The 21,093-nt window shown below is 45.4% G+C and overlaps 1 protein-coding gene across 1 annotated transcript; it reads left to right on the top strand.

The window, feature by feature from the left end:
* The first annotated feature begins 4,271 nt into the window (after positions 1-4,271).
* On the top strand, positions 4,272-14,678 carry VPS18 (VPS18, CORVET/HOPS core subunit). The gene is made up of 5 exons (XM_019551955.1): positions 4,272-4,426; positions 7,287-7,428; positions 7,586-7,677; positions 9,081-10,951; positions 12,110-14,678. Exons 1-5 carry the CDS (start codon positions 4,336-4,338, stop codon positions 12,836-12,838), a joined length of 2,925 nt encoding a protein of 974 aa, XP_019407500.1. The 5' UTR covers positions 4,272-4,335; the 3' UTR covers positions 12,839-14,678.
* The last annotated feature ends 6,415 nt before the right edge of the window (positions 14,679-21,093 follow it).

The raw sequence follows: 21,093 nt of genomic DNA, 5'->3' as shown, positions 1-21,093 counted from the left end.
CCTGGCTTCTAGTTTAACAGCAGTCAGATCAAACAAACAGTTTTTGGTGAGATTTCACTCCCAAATGGAAGTGATTTCTTAAGTTCAGCTGCTCTCAAAGCTCTCTCTCATGTGTGGATGACCTCTATCTGATGCAGGAAGTCTGCGGGCCGACAAGAGGTAAAGTGCTGCTCGACCTCGTACTGGCAACCAGGGATGACCTAATTGGCAACCTAACTATCGAAGAGAAGCTGGGTGACAGTGATCCTGAACTGATCACCTTCACCATCTGCCGTAAAGCTGGCAAGTCAGTCAGTAATACAGAAGTCCTCGACTTCAGGAAAGCTGACTTTGACAAGCTAAGGAGGCTTGTCAGAGAGGCCCTAAAAGGCCACAACTCAATGGAGAGGGGAGTTCAGGAGGTGTGGTTGCTCCTCAAGGGAGCAATCCTAGATGCACAAGCAAAGTCCATCCCGTCTCGGAGGAAAAGCAGCAAAAGGGCACAGCTCTTGGCTCTCCAGGGAACTGGCGGACCTCCTGCATCTTAAAAGGAAGACCTACAAAGGATGGAGGACTGGAAATGCCACCAAGGAAGAATACTCTGCTTTAGTCCGGACTTGCAGAGAGCAAACCAGAAAAGCCAAGGCTGCAATGGAACTCCAGCTAACTACAAATATCAAGGAAAATAAAAAGTCCTTTTTTAGATATGTGGGGAGCCAGATGAAAAGCAAGGGGAACACTGGACCCCAGCTAAACCAGACGGGGAAACAGACAACTGACGCCCAGGAAAAAGCAAACTTGCTAAATGGGTACTTTGCATCAGTTTTATATTGGCCCCGTGGGACGGCCCTGTCCACTATGGGTCAGGGAGGCCCATGCAAGGGAGATTCCTTGCCCTCCATTGAAGCAGACCTCATGAAGGAATACCTTGACAGGCTGGATACCTTCAAGTCAGCCGGCCCTGATGGGTTACACCCAAGGGTACTCTGGGAGCTGGCGAGCATCATAGCCCAGCCCCTGGCACGGATCTTTGAGAGTTCTTGGCGCTCTGGTGAGGTGCCCAAAGATTGGAAGAGGGCCGATGTCATGCCTATCTTCAAGAAAAAGAGGAAAGTAGATCTGGCAAACTACAGGCCCATCAGCCTGACCTCTATCCTGGGGAAGGTCTTGGAAAAGATTATCAAGGAGGCCATCCTTAACAGACTAGCTGACAGCAATATCCTGAGGGATACCCAGCATGGGTTTGTTGTGGGTAGGTCTTGCTTGACCAATCTCATTTCCTTTTATGAACAGGTGACTTATCACCTGGACAAGGGGGAAGAGGTTGATGTTATATATTTGGACTTTAAAAAAGCCTTGGATCCGGTATCACACAATCACCTCTTGGTTAAACTGGCTAACTGCAGCCTTAATGTCACCACAATCCGCTAGTTGAGTAACCGGCTCCGCGGTAGTACCCAGAGGGTGGTGGTCGACGGGAGCCAATTGTCTTGGTGCACTGTGACAAGTGGGGTCCCTCAAAGCTCTGTCCTAGGGCCTATACTGTTTAACATCTTCATCAATAATGTGGATATTGGTGTCAGAAGTGGACTGGCCAAGTTCACCGATGACACCAAACTCTGGGGTAAAGCATCCACACCTGAGGACAGGAGGGCAATCCAGGCGGATCTGGACAGACTTATGAAATGGGTGGACGAGAACCTGATGGTGTTCAACACCGAAAAATGCTCCACCTTGGGGGGAAAAACCTGCACCATGCTTATAGGCTTGGCAGTGCTATGCTGGTTAGCACTGCAGATGAAAGGGACTTGGGGGTCATCATTGACCACTAGATGAACATGAGCCTTCAGTGTGATGCTGTGGCTAATAAAGCAAGCAAAACGCTGGCTTGCATCCATAGACGCTTCTCAAGCAGATCCCGGGACGTCATTCTCCCACTGTACTTGGCCTCGGTGAGGCCGCAGCTGGAGTACTGCATCCAGTTTCGGGCTCCACAATTCAAAAAGGATGTGGAGAAGCTTGAGAAAGTCCAGAGAAGAGCCACGCGTGTGATCAGAGGTCAGGAAAACAGGCCTTATGGTGAGAGGCTGTGAGTAATGGGGCTATTCAGCCTGGAAAAGCACAGGCTCAGGGGTGATCTGGTGGCCACCTATAAGTTTATCAGGGGTGCTCATCAGGATCTGGGGGAACATCTGTTCACCAGAGCCCCCCAAAGGATGGCAAGATTGAACGGGTCACAAACTCCACTGTGACTGGTTCAGGCTGGACATAAGAAAGAACTTCTTCACTGTCCAAGCCCCCAAGGTTTGGAACAGACTGCTGCCAGAGGCGGTTCAAGCACCCACTTTGAACGCCTTCAAAACATATTTGGATGCTTATCTTGCTGGGATCCTATGATCCCTGCTGACTTCCCGCCCCTGGGGTGGGGGGCTGGACTCCATGATCCTCCAGGGTCCCTTCCAGCCCAAATGTCTATGAAATCTATGAAAATCAGAATGAGAAAATAATCCTATGCCTGACCTGGTAGGAAAATACTTGTTTGCATCTAGGATTTTAATCAAGTACTCCCCTCTTTCCAAGGATAAAGTATGTGGGAGCTGGTATATGAAGCTCCTGTTTTGGCTTATCTCTGGTTATTACCATAAGATATTTCAGGAAATACATTTTGAACTCATTTTCATTTTTTCATAATAAAATAGTGATGACTTCAGAAGGAAAAAATCTTAGAGAACAACAGGGAATCTTGACTGTAGCTTATCATCAGAAGACAGATTTGCTCTTTACGTTAAGAAGCAACTTTCTCTTGGCTGCAGTGCCCTGGTATGCATCAGAGTTTCTTGGCTTTTACCAATTGGTGGTAGTAAAAAAATAAACAAAAGAGTAACAAAATGGGTTAGTGATAATAATAAGCCTATGTGATTTGTGTGTTTGTATGCATGTAAATGTACACTTGAGAGGAGAGGTGACTAGAATACTTGACCTTGAAATGTGGTAGTGCACGGCAACTGGAAGAAAAAGAATTTCTTTGCATATTAGACTAACATTTTCCATGCCTCCTTGTGCTTCTCCTCATAGCCAGTTTACCTGTATGTAAAACTGAGGTAATACTCCTGTTGTCCAGAGAAAAGTGTTTAGATATTGTTTAGATATATAGCAAAAATAAAAAAATCCATCATGAGATTAGTGCTATTATTTACATTGTTGTGTTGTACTTGCTCTGGGCTTAATCTGCAGGATAAATGTGGTTATAGTTAGTGTAACTGTCAAAAAAAAAAAAAGGTCTGAAGAAAAGAATCTCATAACAGCATAGCAACAGATCATATTTACAGCATTCAAAAGGTTCATTCAGTAAATGGACAAGCAAGCAGAACAAAGGCAGCTTAATCCCTGCCTGCTAAGTCACATGTGCCTGTTCCACTCTGTACTAACCAAACCCAGGTTGATTGTCACAGAACTTGTGAAGCCTGAGCAAGGCGTTCAAAGCTTTTGCCTCAGCTTCCCCCCTGTAATTTAGGGGATATAACTTGCTGCCTCACAGGAGTGCTGTGAGGGTGAAACCTTGGAGGGTGCATCCTCCACGGCAAGGCCTCTTTGTGCTGTGTGCTTGCAGACCCATCCATGGGCCCTGACCCCATCGTTGCGGGGTCCCCCATGGCTCAGGGAGGTCCAGCACTCGTGCCTAGGCCCTACCTGAGCCAGAGCCTAAGTGCTTACGGGTTAGGGGCCCACATGGGATGGCTGTGACCCCAGCACCACCAGGATCATTGGTGGGTGTGGGGTAGGGTTGCCAACTCTGACTGAAGCTATTCCGAGATTCCTGCCCCCAACATGACATAATGTCATGGATTTTATTTTCTTAAAATATCCCATTAAAATCTCCCAGATTGCTGTCAGTCGTCACTGGGCGATTAATGCTGACTCGGGTAGACTCCGGGCCAATCTGGGGGGGCTGGCAACCCTAGTGTGAGGCCACCGCCAGCAAGGGGCCCTGCTAGCTCGGTACCCAGCAGCTGCGGGGACCAGACGTCGGCCAGGCAGCGCCCGCCTGGGCCAGCAGCAGGAACCACCTCGTGTCAGGACTCCGCCACAGACTAGGGGAGCATGCGCTGACGCGGCAAGGACACCCCCCCACCTCCGCGTGACGCAACGAGCCCCTCAGCTCAAGGAGGCGGAGCCACAGCGGCCGCGGGGGCGGGGCGAGGCAACCCTCCAGTCCCCGCCCACCCCCGGAAGCCTTAGGTTGTACGTGAGGGGGCGGGGCCAGCGCAGGCGCACGACGTCGCCGGCAGAACGTGACTCGGGTCAGCTGAGGGGTTGCGGAAGCGGCCGGCGGCTCGGCGGGGGTGGGGACGAGCCATGGCGTCCATTCTGGACGAGTACGAGGACTCGTTGTCCCGCGCGGCCTGCCTGCCGCCCGGCCGCGCCAGCGTCGGCATCCCGCACTCGGGTAAGGCCCCGCCCGAGGCTGCCGCTGCCGCCCCGCTGCTCGGGGCCCTCGGAGGGGAGACAGAAGGACCCCGCCGAGCAGGCCTGGGCCGCGCCCTCGCCCCGCACATGCAGGCCGGAGGCGCCAGCGGGCGCTTGGGGGTCGCGTCCCAGTCTTGCCTTGTTGTCGGTGCAGGGAGGGCCCCGGGCTCCCTCCCATCGCCGGGATGCAGTCGGCTAGCCGATCTGTGCCAGCTACACATCGGGTTTGCAGCGTGCTGGGAGCTGCGAAGCTCTTACGTGGTTTCTGTACCACGACTTTGTGACTTATTCCTTGTTTTATGGTGTAGTTAACCGCAGGGGTGCATGGCGCGTTACTGCATACAACACTCGCACCTCAGTGTAGCATCTACCAGGGGCCAGGAAGAGTGAACGGTTTTGCTGCCAGTGCCTGAAAGAGACTTGAATCTGGCTCCAGCTTTGTGTGAGGGAAACAGGCCAGAGGAAAAACGGCTTTCCCCTTGCTGGGAAGAACCCCAGTAAGACTCTCCCTACTTAGGACAGAGGAGCATGTTATTGTCACGCCCAAAATACAGTGATCTGAAAGTGGCATGTTATAACCAGTAAAGCCTTTAGTACAAACATTTAAACCATCCACAGATTCACAGAAACATAGGGCTGGCAGGGACCTCATGAGATCACTGGGTCCAGCCCCCCTGTTCTGGTAGGAAAGACTGCTGGGGTCAAATAACTCTAGCAAGGTGTGCTTCCAGTCTCCTTTTGAACATCTCCAGGATAGGTACCTGCACCACCCCTTCTGGAAGTCTATTCCACAGTTTGGTCACAAACTGTGAAGAAGTTTTTCCTTGTATCCAGTCTGAAACCTTCTAGGAGTTTATGACCATTGCTCCTGGTTTTCCCCTGGGTCGCTTTGGTAAATAGTTGTTTGCTACAGCCCCATGGTCCCCCCCTCCCAGCACCACCACCTGCCCTGAGTGTAGCCCCGGCCCAGACCCCTGCCGGGAAGAGCCTGGCACTGCCTGCAGCAGTAGCCTTCCCTTGTCGTGTGCACAGATCCGGGGGGCGCATGCCTCCTGTGATTCTGGTATGCATGTAGTGGTGGGATCCGCTCCCCTGGACAAGCATCTTGCAGCTCTGTCCTGAACTGTGCCCTGCCCTACCATCCCTTACTGCAGGGTTCTTGACCTGCCTCCCCCCATGCCCTTTCCCTTCCCCCCCTCCCTTCAGTAGACTTACCAGCCAGATGCTGCTCTCCAAGCTGCTGGACTGCATATGCGCAGTCATTTCGGTATCGGCTGATATGGCTCATTAATAATCAGCCATTGGTATCAGCCCCAAAATCTTTATCGTTGCATCCCTAATTTTTAGTGGCTTGATTCTTGATTGTCATTCCATGCTAAATGTGAAATTATTTCCTATCTTTCCTAGTGCTTCATGCGCTTTGGTGTTTTTCAAACTGATGATTTTTAGAAACTCTCATAATTGGCTTAGTATCAGTGGATCAAAAGGGGAATGTGGTAGAGCAGATGTTGTGAGCAGAGACAGGAAGTAAATATCATAACAGACTTAGTGCAGTGGTAAAAATGTTAGCAGCCCACTTATGCTAGCCCTTCACCATTTTTAGCAGGAACTGGGCTATGCTAGTGAAAGAACTTCTGAAAATACGTGGCTGTTTTAATGGTCAATGGCTTTGGTTCCTGCAGCCCTCTCCTCCCTGCAAGTCTCTTGAAAGTGAAGACTTTCCCAAGCTAGTTGCACGACATGGGTGCTATAGTCTCTCAGAAATCTCAATAGAATCAATGGTTCTGCATCCCTGACATGAGATTAACATTTAACCTGGGAAGGGACAAAAACTGATTAGTCCATTGTTGGTGCCTAGTTTGGAGTGATGTGGCCAGTTGCTGTTTGTACTGTATTCCTTTGTCAAGAGGTTACGTGATATGGAGGACAGATGTGAAGATAACTTTGTGATACAATCTGTATGTGGATATAGATATGACCCCCTTAATCTGCTAATGAGCATTATTCCTGCTTTGTTTTGTGCGAACATCTCATTATTTTACGTTTGACTGCATAGTTCAACTCATCTCTGGATTTTGGCAAGGATCCATCCACCATGGGCAGCTTCTGAAGGACACTTCTGATTTAGGCATGAAGTTGTCCAGTCTTAGGCTGTTCCATGCTTTTGAAAGCAGATTCTTTTCCATTCTTAGGAAAATGTTGCTCTTTGCACATTTTTCATCCCTGATATAGACTGGCCTATAGTAACTCATCTTAACTTATACATTTCCTGCACTCTTGGTCCTTCTGCTCTGCCTAGTCTTTTGTATCTTTCCCTTGCAGTTTTAAGGGAAATTGTTTAGAACTTGGCTTTTGTTTAGAAGTGGACATTTTTGACTGGTCCACTTGCTTTTATGGTGACTTTAAAGGCGTTGAGAAACAGGATTTTGGATATTTCCTGTTTCAGGATCTGCTTCTGCATTCTGATTTTTTTCTCAGTGTGGAACAAATAATTTGATTTCCTGATTGTTGACAACTTATTTGCTTTTGTTTTACAACTGTCTTCATTAGCTTTTTGTGCCGTTCCTGTAAGTCTCCTTTCTCAGTTTTTCTCAGAGTTTTCAGGCTTTGTCTCTAGACATGTTTCAGTTAATGTCATTTAACACAGTGCTGCACTGTGGCACTATGGAAAAATAAACCAATTCTGTATCTTCCATTATGCAGTCAGGTAGACGGAGAGACAATTACGTACCATATTTCACTTCATTTTCCAATAGCCTTTCCCATTTCTTTTCCATTTTTAAGTTAAGTTAACTGCCTATTTTCTAAACAATGTTTGTTCATATTTTTCTCTCCTCTAGGATATGTAAATGCCCGGTTGGAGAAGGAAACCCCGATATTTAACAAGCAGAGAATAGATTTCACTCCTCCAGAGAAAATTAACAGTCTAGTGGTCTCTTGTAACCAGCTCTGCATGAGTCTTGGCAAAGACACGCTTCTAAGGTAATGTGCTGTTGACGACTTACAACTGATGGGGGAAGCTCCCTTCTCCAGCGTGGTGTGCTTCCATGGTCTCTTGGTTAAATATTAAAGTAGAACTTCTTATAGTTATGTGGACTTTTTCTGTCTGTTGGTAACTTGCTTTATCATTTCTATGCAGGATTGATCTTGGCAAGCCAGATGAACCTAATCAGGTAGAGTTGGGACGCAAGGATGAAGCCAGAGTCTACAAGATGTTTTTGGACCACACAGGTATAGTTGATGAATACTTTGTCAGTCTCACATGAGAACAAAGTAAAGAGACCATAGATAGCAAGTATTAAATAAGGAAGATTTGCAGTTTCTATTCTGTGTGTGGAATGAGTATATGGTCTGCCTGGGGCTGAATTCAACTCTCTAGTTATTTTCCAAGGAATCCTTGTATTGAATGTTGGAGGAAGAATGCTGTGCCTCACTGTTTTAAATTCTGGTGTATTTAAATGATAGTTTAATTTAATTCCTGATGGAACATGGGCTGTTTTGAGCTAACTGATCTAAGGTACCTATTACAGCTTATTACTACTAACAGCTGAGGCCAAGAATTTAGCAGAGTTCTTAGACTTTTTGTGTAGTTAACAGCTGGGATGGAAAATTTGAGAGAGAACCTTCCGATGATCACTGGTGCCTGGGGCAGGAAGAGACTTTTAAAAAGGGATCATTTATTTCATAATGGTTCATGCAGGGTTACTTGTGCTTTTCCCTGAAGCATCTGGAGACTGTCACGGTCTGTTGTGATACTAGACTAAATGGGCCATTTATTTCATCCAGCATGTCAGTTCCCTTGTCTTTATGAATGCAGATTCCTCGGAGCACTCCAGGATCTAGAACATGGGTGGGCAAAATGGTGGATCCAGTCAGCAGCTGGACTCCATTTCCCAGTGGCCCTGGCTCTTGGTTGGTTTTCCTGGAGGCCCTGGGAGTGTAGGGCTGTGACAGTGTGGGGCTGGAGATCCGGGGCTCTGCCTGGCCCTGCGCGCTCATGGCCTTACGCTCCTGGGGGTCTCTGTGGAAATTGGCCAGGAGCAACATATAGGTAGTGCATGTGGCTGAGAGAGGAGCTGCTCCAGAGCTGGGATCTTGTGGCGGTGACAACATGGGGCAGGGCCGGGGCCAAGCCCCAGTCTGCTGCCCATGGAATCCATGCTTATCACAGGGGCATGCGCAGGCAGCAGATTGCAGCTCTGTCCTGGCCCAGCCTCTGCTGTGACTGCCACAAAATCCCAGCCCCAGCCAAGGCCGCAGAGCAGCTTCTCGCCCAGTTGTATGCCTTGGCCATGGGGCTCCTGGCTGATATGCATGGAGACCCCAGGAGCATGGGGCTGAGCTGGGCTGGGGCAGAGCCCTGGTTCTGCAGCCTTGCATTGTCATGGCCCCACACCACCATGCCCCCATACTCCTCCATGAAGACTGGCTGGGAGCCAGGGCTGCTGGGAAATGGAATCCCAGCATCCCTGGCCAGACTTTGCCCACCTCTGTTCTAGGATGTCTTCCTTGAGAAGACCCAGAAGTATTGTTTGACAACACATGCTACCTGAGATGTGACGGTCACTTTTCTGCTAACACTATGTTCCTTTTCTCTCTCTCGTTACCTCCCCTTGGCCACATGCCTTTTACAGGTTCTCACCTCTTGATTGCATTGAACACCAGTGAATGCCTCTATCTGAACAGAAATGCTCAGAAGGTGCGGACGCTCTCCCGCTGGAAGGGTCATTTGATCGAAAGTGTGGGCTGGAACAAGTTCCTGGGTACAGAAACTAACACTGGCCCTATCCTGGTGGGGACAGCCCATGGCCAAATATATGAGGCTGAGATATCTGTCAGTGAGGGGAGCCTCTTCAGCACTAACCCTGACCAGTATTTCCGCCAGGTTTATACATTGGAGGAGGAGACTGGGCCTGCTCCTGTCTGCTGTTTGGAGACAGAACGTGGGATTGATGGGAAGTATTTTATCATTGCCACCACTCACAAGAGGCTCTTCCAGTTTGTTGGCAAGGTAGCTGAAGGGACGGAACAGCAAGGCTTCAGCTCCATATTTGCCATGCATGCAGACCACTTGCCAAGCTTCCGGGAGTTCCCAGCCAGCTTTGGCTATAGTGAAATAGCATTTTACACCCCAAAGCTACGCTCCTCTCCCCGCTGCTTTGCCTGGATGATGGGAAATGGTGTCTTGTATGGTTTGTTGGACTATGGGCGGCCTGACTCTATTCTGAGTGAAGAACGGGTCTGGGTATATCCCTCTGACATAGATGTGACGATTAATAAGCCAATCTCCATTGTGCTCACCCAGTTCCATTTCCTGCTGCTTCTGCCTGACAGAGTGACAGCAGTGTGCACACTAAATGGGCAGGTAGTCTTCCAGGATGTGTTCTTGGAAAAATTTGGCTCACTGAAGCACATGATCAAAGATCCAACAGTTGGGCAGATCTGGATCCACACAGAGAAAGTTGTGTTTCGCTATCATGTACAACGGGAGTCTAGAGATGTGTGGAAGATGTACATGAACATGAACAAATTTGATCTGGCCAAAGAGTATTGCAAAGACCGGCCTGAGTGCCTGGATATTGTGTTGGCAAAAGAGGCAGAACACTGTTTCCAGAACAAGAAGTACCTGGATAGTGCCAAGTGTTACGCCCTTACACAGAACTACTTTGAGGAAATTGCCCTTAAGTTCATCGAAGCCAAACAAGAAGAGGCATTGATGGAGTTCCTGCTCAAGAAACTGGCGAGCTTGAAGCACTCTGAGAAGACCCAGACAACTCTGTTGACCACTTGGCTAACAGAGCTCTACCTGAATTGGCTGGGTGTGCTGGAGGGTGATGCTTCAAAAAGGCACCTCTATTTGGAGACCCGTGAGAGGTTTCGCACCTTCCTAATCAGCCCCAAAAACAAAGAATGTCTATTTAATAACCGTGCATCTATTTACGAGCTGCTGGCAAGTCATGGGGATACGGAACACATGGTCTACTTTGCTGTTATTATGCAGGATTATGAGCGAGTGATAGCCCATCACTGCCAGCATGAAGAGTATGATGAAGCCCTAAATGTACTGTCCAGACATAGAGATGAAAAGCTGTTTTACAAGTTCTCTCCAGTTCTGATCCAGCACATCCCCAAGAAGGTAGTTGATGCTTGGATATCCATGGGTATAAAACTAGATGCAAAGAAGCTTATACCTGCTCTTGTCAATTATAGTCAGAGTGGGAGCACACAACAGATCAATGAAGCTATTCGGTATATGGAGTTCTGTGTGTATGAACTGGAGGAAACTGAGCAAGCTATTCACAACTACTTATTGTCTCTCTATGCTCTGTGTCGGCCAGACTCCCTGCTGTCATATCTAGAACAAACCGGGACCAGTCCCAGTAGGATCCACTATGATCTGAAGTATGCGCTTCGGCTCTGTGCAGAGCACGAGCACCACCGAGCTTGTGTCCATATATACAAAGTGATGGAAATGTATGAGGAGGCAGTGGATCTGGCTTTGCAGGTGTGTTCTACTGTGTGCAGGTATTTTAGTTCATATATTGTAGAATATCAGGTCTTGGCTGCTGCTCTGAAGAACTCATCCTGTGTGTAATGTCTTATTTTAGTAAGATCCATTGAATTAGTTCCCACTTGGTCAGCTTATGGAAAATAAGTCGATACTTTGAGTAGTAAATGTCAATGTGTAATACACCTCATCAGTTGCAGGATAGGGAGTGCTGTGGAGGAGGCCTAATGATCTAGTCCTATAAATATAAAAAATTATAATTGTTGTACAATGGAAGCTTCTTTTATAGTTAACTCTGGATGTGGAAAGTCATTGGTTCCTTCTAAATCAATCCAAAATTAATAAGGTGTCTTTCCTGATGGGGGTGTATATTGAGGGAGAGAGGAGACTGCCATATGGATATATGGTACCAACAACAAACAGTACAGTGCTAGAGAGGTTGCCAGGTAGAAGGTAAGGCAATGTGGCACTTTCATAGACTAACTCATTTAGAGAGGTATGCGCTTTCATAGGCTACATCCTACTTCATCAGATGTTATGGGTGGACTTGTAGAGAGCAAGGATGGAGGAAGGGGGTACTGCTGGCAGGGGAAGGTGAGTTGTAAAGGTCAAAGGGGATAAACAAAACAACCTGTTGAGAGATATGAGGGATATAAAAGTTAGTCCTGGTAATGGGATAAGCATTCAGAGTCTCTATTGAGACTATACTTAACACAATCTAATCTGTGGATGATTTCTTGTTCTGGAATTTCACGATGAAGTTGGTTTTTAAAGTTCTGTTGTCCAAGAACAACAATTCTGAAGTCAGTGATAGAATGTCCAAGGGTAGATGAAGCATTCTGCCACGGGCTTTTATGGCTTTCTGGAATTGATGTCAGTTTGGTGTCCGTGCATACTTTCATGTAGGAAATGCCCGGTTTGCCCCATGGGTGTGTAGCAGAGGGGCATTGAAACCAGGTGATGCAGACTTTGGATTGTTATCCCATGTTTTTCTGAAGTAGTTAGTCTATAAGGTGTGTCACCATCCAGCCTCTGGCTAGCACAGCACTACTTATGGCTGATGTAATAAGAAGATACCCTGTTATTGAGAGCCAAGTGTTCATGTTGGAGGGAGAAGTTAAGAGGAAATTGTAACTCTCCTTGTTTGTCTTGTAGGTGGATGTGGATCTGGCCAAGTCCTGTGCAGACCTTCCTGAAGAGGATGAGGAGCTGCGGAAAAAGCTCTGGCTGAAAATTGCATGCCATGTAGTTCAAGAAGAGAAGGATGTGAAGAAAGCCATGGCCTGCCTCTCCAGCTGCAACCTGCTGAAAATCGAAGATGTCCTGCCATTCTTCCCAGACTTTGTCACCATTGATCATTTCAAGGAGGCTATCTGCAACTCTCTGGAGGACTACAACAAGCATATTGAAGAGCTGAAGAGAGAGATGGAGGAAGCCACACAAAGTGCCAAAAGGATCCGGGAGGATATCCAGGAAATGAGAAACAAATATGGCTCTGTAGAGCCTCAGGAGAAGTGTTCTGTCTGTGACTTTCCCCTCCTAAATCGCCCGTTCTACCTTTTCCTTTGTGGCCACATGTTTCACTATGACTGCCTTCTTCAGGCGGTTTATCCAAACCTACCTGCCTATAAACAAGCTAAGTTAGAAGACCTTCAAAAGAAACTGGCAGCCACAAGCCAGCCCTCCAAAGCTCACCATCGCCCAAAGGACACAGATACCACTAGTTTAGGGAAGGGGCAGCAGAGTCGGGAACAGATCAAGGCTGACATTGATGATATTGTGGCAGCTGAATGTGTGTTCTGTGGGGAGCTGATGATCCGGTCTATTGACAAGCCTTTTATTGATCCACAGAAGTATGAAGAGGAGAAGCAAAGTTGGCTGTAGGATCACATGGTTCTTGAGTATGACTGCACAAAAGCGGTACTGTAGGTCATGTTTGCTGGTGAAGTTTGTATATTTGGGAACTAACCTCCATAAGTCTGAAAATAAATGGATTCTGTAGAGTTCTAAAGGGAAAACAGCTTGTTAACCGGGACATAATAAATTAGTCCTGTAGGGTGGTGGGAGAGATGGTCACAGTTGTCTAAGAATTGGAAGATTAACTTTTTCTGGCTTCTCTGAAGCTGGTCTTGAGCTTGCCACTTAGCATTTATGTGCAGTCCTTGGCATAAAGTTAATGGAGTGCCTCACTGCCCAGGGAGAACTGGGAACAGTTTTGGTTTCTCATCCTATTCAGTTGGTCTGCCTGCCTGTCTTCCTGTTCTTTGAGCATTCATGTTGATAAAGCCTGGAGTGAGGGGAAAATCAGTGTGGGGAGTGCTTAAGGTGGTGTGGATTTCATTCATCACTTTCAGATTTGGAGTTGCTTTTGTATGTCTGTGTACTGGAAAAAAAAGTAAAAAGGAGAAAGTAGACCTAATCTCTCTCACATCTGTAAATGTCATATCATACAAATATACATTTTTGCACAGTAACATAGGAATATAAAAGATAATTCTCAAGCAGCAGTATCTCAAAAGATGCTTGTTTGTCCCTTTCTGGTATTTTGGGGGTGTTGGTTTCTACCAGTTTCCCACAGTTGTTGAATAAGTCCACACGAGGAACTCTTCCCTGGGGTCCCCTCACTTTATTTCCAGCTTTCATGCATTGGTTCATTTAATACCTACACCAGGACATTTCCACAACTCCCTGTTTTGGTTCCAGCTTGACTGAAGTGGAATATTTGTAGAAGATAACCTAGTACAACAGTTTATGGTATCTTGCAGGGAGCAGTACTGGAACACCACAATGGAAGTTAAGCAATAGGTACCTCTAAGGACAGACCAGAGCACATCTTAGTGGTCAGTATTGTCCACTGAAGCAGGTACCTGGTAGTCTGAAAAATGCGCTATTGGGTAATTTATTGCCTTCATGGTTAAATTTAGTACTTCTGAAATGAGTTTCTTGGATGCTGCTCAGAGGTAGCAGATGGTTTTGTCCTTAAGTGGTGAGGATGATTACACTTGAAGTGCAATCAGCAGGGACTCATCACAACATAAATCTTAGGTCTCTAGTCCCTTGTAATGGAAGTAAATGTCTCATGAAGCTTATTGGCTGGGGCTAGCCATAGAGAAAAGATTTTGCAGGAGCAAGACTCAGATTTTCTAAAGTGATGTTCAGTATCTAGCATCTCAGTAAAGAAGCAATATTTAAAAAAAAACAAAAAACTCTCAGCCTGCTATCCTTTTGCACTGCTTACGTGACTAAAGACCTGGGCTGTTGTGTCATTTAAAAAGAATATAAAATAAATTCTCTTCCATGAGTCATTGGTGACCCTACCTGGTTCCTATAGAGTTTCTCTATTTCTGATAAGAACTTTTCTAACCGAAGGCTTCAACCTGCAGTTTAGTTTTATCTGTATAAACTTGACAGGAAAACTAACGAAATGCAGAGCGGGCAGTAGTAAAAAGATCTGTTTCTTAGAAAGATTTCTTTTCTTTTTACTACTGTAGCTATTGACTAGCCAGTTTCATTACTGCCTGTTGTTAGTAGTGGTTGCTGGCATACCAGCTCAGAAATTGCTTGCTGAAATCTTCCTTCTGTTCTGTTGCTCTGGATTGCCTTTTGACTTGAGTGAACTAATGTCTATACCAGAAGGCTTTTATGATGAAGACACCTGAGGTATGCCTCGTTTGTTGAATGTTATGTCTTTGAAATTCAACATTAAACCTTCTTGTTATGATCATGTGTTCCTGGATCTTTTTTGAATGAAAGGTATATTTTACACACAGACTGTTTTTTCATGGGGCTAGGGGTGGAAAGAAAATGAGGATAGGCATACCTCCTCCTAGGTGTGCCTCCTTGTTGAGTAGGAAAAGATGTCAGTCAAGTTCATTCAAATCCATTCAGAATGACTGCGCCTGCTTAGGTTCCTTGTAAAGCTGTTGTACTGCTTCCTTTCAGATATTTACCACATACTGTCCCTGAAGTTCTGCCATCATGGAGCTGCTGTTTTCTTAGCTGCTTTCCATAACTGTCCTCTTTTACAGTACTGGTTAACATTTCTCTCCTTCAGAGCCAGGCAAAATCATTAAGCTGCTCATAGCCCTTTATAGGTAGATTTTTATCATTAGCTTTAAGGTTAAGGTGAGCTGAGGCACAAATCCACTTAACAGCAATAGAGTCAGGAGTGAAATGGAAACCTGGAAGCTTCTTGATCCCATTTTTTTAAAACTCAAATATTAGCCAATTCTACTTAACTAATTTAGATTTAAACTATGACTAACTGTGAGGTCTGCCTTTTTAAATGGCTGTGCGCCTTGTAGCATCTATGCCTGTTACTGTGAAGATTCACAGACGTTTCAGGTTGGCCATAAGGCAGCATGGTCATCTTTGGGGAAGTGTCGTGGTTGAAGATTGCCGGTGTTCTTGGTTTTTACAGAAGACTTCCTCCGAGTTTTGCTTTAACTTCAGTGTTCTGGGGTTTTAGCTGTTTGCATGTGCTTTGTGAAAGTTTCTGAGCATAGGCATCCACATTAACAGGAGGAGTTGCCTTAATTTTTTGGGGTAGAGTGGGAGGAAATTTTAACTTTTCTCTTATGAGGTGTGGTTCTGGTTTTTTAAGCCACTTTCTGTATAGAAACATGGTATCTGTGTAAAAGAAGATGTAACATATTGCTCTCTACTATTCTGAAAGCATTTGGCATTCTTGTCATCTTCCTAGGATTTAACTGCTGATGTCTCTTGAATAGGTGTACAAGTGTGACTTTATTTTAGCAATGACTTTTGTTCTTCACATGGTGGGACTCATCAAGAGCCTCTGGGGAAAAACAATTAAAGCATTAGGGTTTTGGAACCCTGTTCCTTGGCCTTGTCTGTGTGGGAAGCTTAACCATTCATATGGCTATCATTATACTGGTATAATCCCTTATATAGACACTCTTATTTTGCAACAAGAGGAGTCTTTGATTTAGAACGAAAAGTCCCCCTTTATACCAGGATGAGTGTGTCTGCACAAGGGGTTTATATCAGTTGTGTATGGTTCATATCTTGTGTTCTAGGAGGATGGGAGGGAACTTCATTTTAGACCTAATATACATCGAAATTCTCTTGAACCCTCCATAGCAGAAATAAGCTTAAAGGAATAAGGGTCTGGAAAAATGAAGAAACTCGGAACAGACAGGAAATACGCAGTAAAGACAAATTTGTGGAGATTTTTTTCAAAAGCACTTGGTCTAAGTCTTTGCAAGTCTTACCACAAACTAAAGGGAGGCAGATGTAAATCAGTGCAGAGAGCTCTCTCTGTTCTAGCTAGTATTTAACTGGTAGGCTGCAAACTCGGACACTAACTCTAGCCACTAGATGTCATTGTTTTCCATTAAATTCAGTAAAATAGGGTTAATTCATTGCTCCAAAGGGATTTGTAATAGCTATCCCAGAGCAACTATCAGTAGTTAGCCATTTTCAAATTTTTTAGATATATTTTGTAGGATGTTAAAAAGTAGGAAAGAATGATTCATATAGTAAACATTCAGAGTGAAAATTGTGCTATATGTCAGACTTGCTATATGTGAATTGCATAATTCCAGAGATAACTGTTTGATGTACAGTTTCTTACTACAAAATGGAGAACATTCACTATAACAAAAATTAGATAATTATGATGGAGCAGAATTATAAAAGATTTCTGCTTTTCATGGACGCATGTACTCCTCAACAAAATATCTTCTATTTTTCCAATATCTCTCTTGTTGAGCCAAGAAAAGCTGAAGAGTATCCAGTGTTTTGCAAACATCATCTGGCTTACTAGGTGCTAGGAAGGGCATAGATCAGTATCTAAGTTGACTAATTATCAGAAACAGATGTCATTGTGATTTAGTTTGTGTGAATGCTTAATTGCATTATACCAGATGATGAATTGGCTAAAATATTTTGTGTAAGGGTTTTGTGCAGTGACTAGGAAAATTATAGTGATGAATTAACTCAGTGACTGGATGAACTTGATTGTATGTTGAATTTTGATGAAAAGGAGCTTCATGGTTTTGCTCTTTTGCTAGACGGTAATGTAGAATAGTCCTAAGATGACATGGCAGCACAAGCTTTTAAGGGGTTTTTTTTGTGTGTGACAACTGCATACCAGGACCCTAACAATTGAGGTGAAGGAAGTAGGAGAAAGATGTTGTCTTCTTTAAACAAAATCAGTGTTCACAGGGTTATTGGTTGTCAGTTCTTAAAATCCTGAAGCTGGATTTGGTCTGATCTGAATTAGTGATAACTTCCTAGTAGCCTTAGGAGCAGAGAGCATGAATCAGAGTGTGGGACTCTTGATAACCAACTACTGTCAATTTTCAGTCCCAGCAGGGTAGGGGGGGTGTGTGTGTGTGTGTGTGTGTGTGTGTGTGTGTGTGTGTGTGTGTGTGTGTGGTTTGAGGCCTCTTGATCATTACCTTTGAATAACTTCCTAAGGGAATAGATGGGTATTAATTGTGTTTGGTGATGTGAAGGTGAAGACTGGAAACTGGATCTTTTTCATGAGTCAAGTGGGATTATTTTGTATGGTCTAATATTTGGGTTTGAAACACCCAGAGTTTTTGGAACCACAAATCAAGTCTCATTGTGATGGCCTAAGCCCCTCTTCCAACATAGACAAATGATGCATCATAAAAATACATGTTTACTTTTTGGCTGAGTTCAGGTACTGAGGAATCCAGTGGTGTTCTCACCAAAACATTTCCATCTGGCCCTTTTCTTTATATCTCAGTGTACCAAATTGGAGTAGACTCACAGGCATTAACTGATTTACTTCATTTCTGTAGAACACCTTGAGATCCCTCAGCATGTAAGAAGATTTCTCCCATCTGACTCTCAAGAAGACATTTCAGGCCAAATTAATCTTTGATAATTTTTCAGTGCAGATTTCTTGGTCTTCTCGCATGCCCTTGTTCAAGTTTGGGGGTCCCTGGTGGCATGACTGGCAAGGGTGCCAGTTTGCTAACTCCACGGTTGTAGGTTTGATCCCTACCCCCATACCCTAGATCCTAGGGCCCACATGGTAGCAGCGGTCTTTCTCTGTTGGGAAGAGATGGCATCCACCTGTATAGGGTACAAGCCTGAGAAATGGCAACCTGGAAACCAGGGTATAATAGGAAGCATTCTCTGACAACAGCCACTGGACAGGGTATTCCACAGCTCACCAGGAAGCCAAAGACCTCTAATGGCAGGCTTAGTTGCCTTTACACAGACTCCAGAAGCATGGGAAACAAGCAGGAGTAACTTGCAACAACTAGCAATATGATCTCATAGGGATTACAGAGACCTGGTGGGACTCCACATATGATTGGACCATAGGGGGATACACCCTGTATAGGAGGGATTGTGTTGGGGAAAAAAGGTGGTATGTGAAAGAACATTACACCTCCCTAGAAGTAAAGATTGGAAACAAGGGCAAGTTGAAACTATCTGGGTCAAGATATGGGGAGTTTACTACAGACCTCCAAACCAAGAAGAAGAGCTCAACCAGGAATTCTCTGGAGAAATGAGAGGCTTCATGCTCCTGGAGCATGGGCATCATGGGTGACTTCAACTACTCATACATCTTGTGGGATGAGCACTCGGCAAGATCTGATTGCTCACAAAGCTTCCTCACTTGCATTGAGGAGCTCCAACTCAAGAATTCTATGGGCTGACCAGGGGCAAGGCACTCCTAGACTTAGTTCCGGCCAAAGGGGACAATCTAGTGAGCAACCTGAGGATCGAAGGGAAGCTGGGTGACAATGACCATGAATTGATCATTTTATCCATCCACCGTTAAGTCAGGGAAATCAAATAGTAGGGTAGAAATTCTTGATTTTAGGAAAGCTGACTTCTACAAGCTTAGGTGATTGGTTGGCAAGGCCGTGCAGGACCATGGTCTGATGAGGAAGGGAGTGCAAGAAGAGTACAAAAAGGCACAAACCAAATACAAATTGGCAACTGGAATCAAGGACAACAAAAAGTCCTTAGATATGTAGAAAGTCGGAGAAAAAATAAGGGAAGGATAGGGCTCCTGATGAATGAAATGGGATGGCTCATAAGAAACACTCGGGACAAAACTGAACTGAATGAATACTTCACATCAGTATTCTACCAGTCCAAGGGTATTGCCTGCTTGACAGGATACAGGATGATCAAGGTGGGCGTGATCACCCTCCTATAGTTGGCAAAGATCTTGTGGGGGAGCACCTACAAAGGCTAAATATCTACAAGTCAGCAGGACCAGATGAACTACACCCAAGAGTACTAAAAAAACTGGCTGAACCCATTGCACAACCTATGGCAAAGTTATTTGAAGACTTGTGGTGCTTGTGAGAGGTCCCAGAAGCCTGGAAGAAGGCCAATGTGGTGCCTATCTTTAAGAAAGGGAGAAAGGAGGACCTGGGAAATTGCAGGCCGATCAGTTTGAGCTCAATCCCTGGTAAAATCCTGGTGAAAATTATCAAAGAATCCATTACTGACAGGCTAGTAGAAAGCAGTATTCTGAAGGATAGCCAACATGGTTTCGTTACGGGCAGGTCATACCAGACCAACCTTATTTCCTTCTATGAACAGGTAACTCCCCACCTGGATAGAGGAAATGAGGTTGATGATATATACTTGGACTTCAAAAAGGTCTTCAACCTAGTCTCCCATGATATTCTCATGGTAAAATTGGGAAAATGTGGCCTCGACTACTTTACAGTCTGGTGGCTAGGTAACTGGCTCCAAGGTAGGACCCAGAGGGTATTGATTGATGAAACTGAGTGAACATGGCAGAAGGTGACCTGTAACATCTCTCAGGGTTCAGTACTTGGACCAGTGCTTTTCAACATGTTCATCAATTATTTGGATTTGGGTATTAAAAACAAACTGGCAAAGTTTGCTGACAACACCAGACTATGGGGGAGTGTGGTTGTGCTCAAGGACAGGCTGAGTGTCGTGATAGACCACAAAACGAGCATGCACCACCAATGCAATGCTGTAGCTGACATGGTGAATGAAACACTGGCATTCATTTACTGAGGCATCTTGAGCATGGCTAAAGATGTTATCCTCCTGCTCTGTTCGGTCTTGGTGAGACCACAGCTGGAGTACTGCATCCAGTTCTGGGTGCCGCACTTCAGGAAGGATGTGAAGAAGTTCAAGAGAGTCGAAAGGAGGGCCATGCGCATGATTAGGGGCTTAGAGAGCAGGTCATATGAGGAGAAACTTGAAAGACGTGGGACTGTTCAGTCTGGAGAAGAGAAGACTCAGAGGGGAGTTGGTGGCAGCCTATAAGTATATTAGGGTTGTACATCAGGGCCTGGGGGAGCATATTCACCAAGGCCCCCCAGAGGAGGACAAGAAATAATGGGCACAAACTGATTGAAGAGTGCTTCAGACTGGACATAAGGAAAAACTTCTTTACAAGTCAAGTGCTGAGGGTTTGGAACAGGCTTCCCCCAGGGGTGGTAGTCACCCACCTTGGTGATCTTCAAAACGTGTCTCTGCCCATCTTGCTGGGGTCATCTGACCCCAGCAGTCTTTCCTGCCCAAGTGCAGAGGGGCTGGACCTGATGATTTGTAAGGTCCCTTCCAGCCCCTAACATCTATGAAACTATGAGCTTTGAAACTGAACTTGAGGGCTCTTAAGTCCACCCTTCCCTAACTTAATGTCAATCCCTTCTACCAAATTTTTGGGGTGAAAGGCATAGTAAACCATTTACTTTTCTGCATGTGGGATGCATCTTCTGAGAGTCATAGAGAAAAGTCAAGATGTTTAATTTCCATGTGGAAAATGGATGCGTTGGTGAGAAGCTTAAAGGAGGAGATCTGGGTTGGGCACTTATTTTTGTAACCATCTACAGCAACAGAAATGGAGGTGTTTTTTTTAATAATGCCATAGTTGCCTGGAAACCAGAGAGCTACAGGACTGCTCTAAGGTTACAGTTAAGTGTATAACTGATCCTCCAGAATCAATTCTTTATCAGAGTAGGATGGAGTTCAGCAAAGGATAGTTCCCAGTTGGAACAGGAAAGTCAGCATGGCCTTTAAATATAGTGTTTGATGCCTTTTTTTTTTTTTTTTTACAGTAGGTTACAGTGTGCCATCAGCTTGGAGTTAAACCAATGAACCAAACTAGCACTTGCTTCAGCAAATACCCATCT

The sequence above is a fragment of the Crocodylus porosus genome, unplaced genomic scaffold (assembly GCF_001723895.1).
Source record: "Crocodylus porosus isolate Cpor-Errol unplaced genomic scaffold, CroPor_comp1, whole genome shotgun sequence".
Classification (NCBI taxonomy): Eukaryota; Metazoa; Chordata; order Crocodylia; family Crocodylidae; genus Crocodylus; species Crocodylus porosus.
The sequence above is the reverse complement of the archived record's forward strand: the minus strand, read 5'-3'. Positions and strand labels throughout refer to the sequence as shown.

Bases quoted from the DNA above. Each gene is read 5' to 3' on its own strand.
- VPS18 (XM_019551955.1), top strand. From the start codon at position 4,336: ATGGCGTCCATTCTGGACGAGTACGAGGACTCGTTGTCCCGCGCGGCC. The intron at 7,429-7,585 runs GTAATGTGCTGT...ATTTCTATGCAG, and splicing joins GGCAAAGACACGCTTCTAAG to GATTGATCTTGGCAAGCCAG. The intron at 10,952-12,109 runs GTGTGTTCTACT...TTTGTCTTGTAG, and splicing joins CAGTGGATCTGGCTTTGCAG to GTGGATGTGGATCTGGCCAA.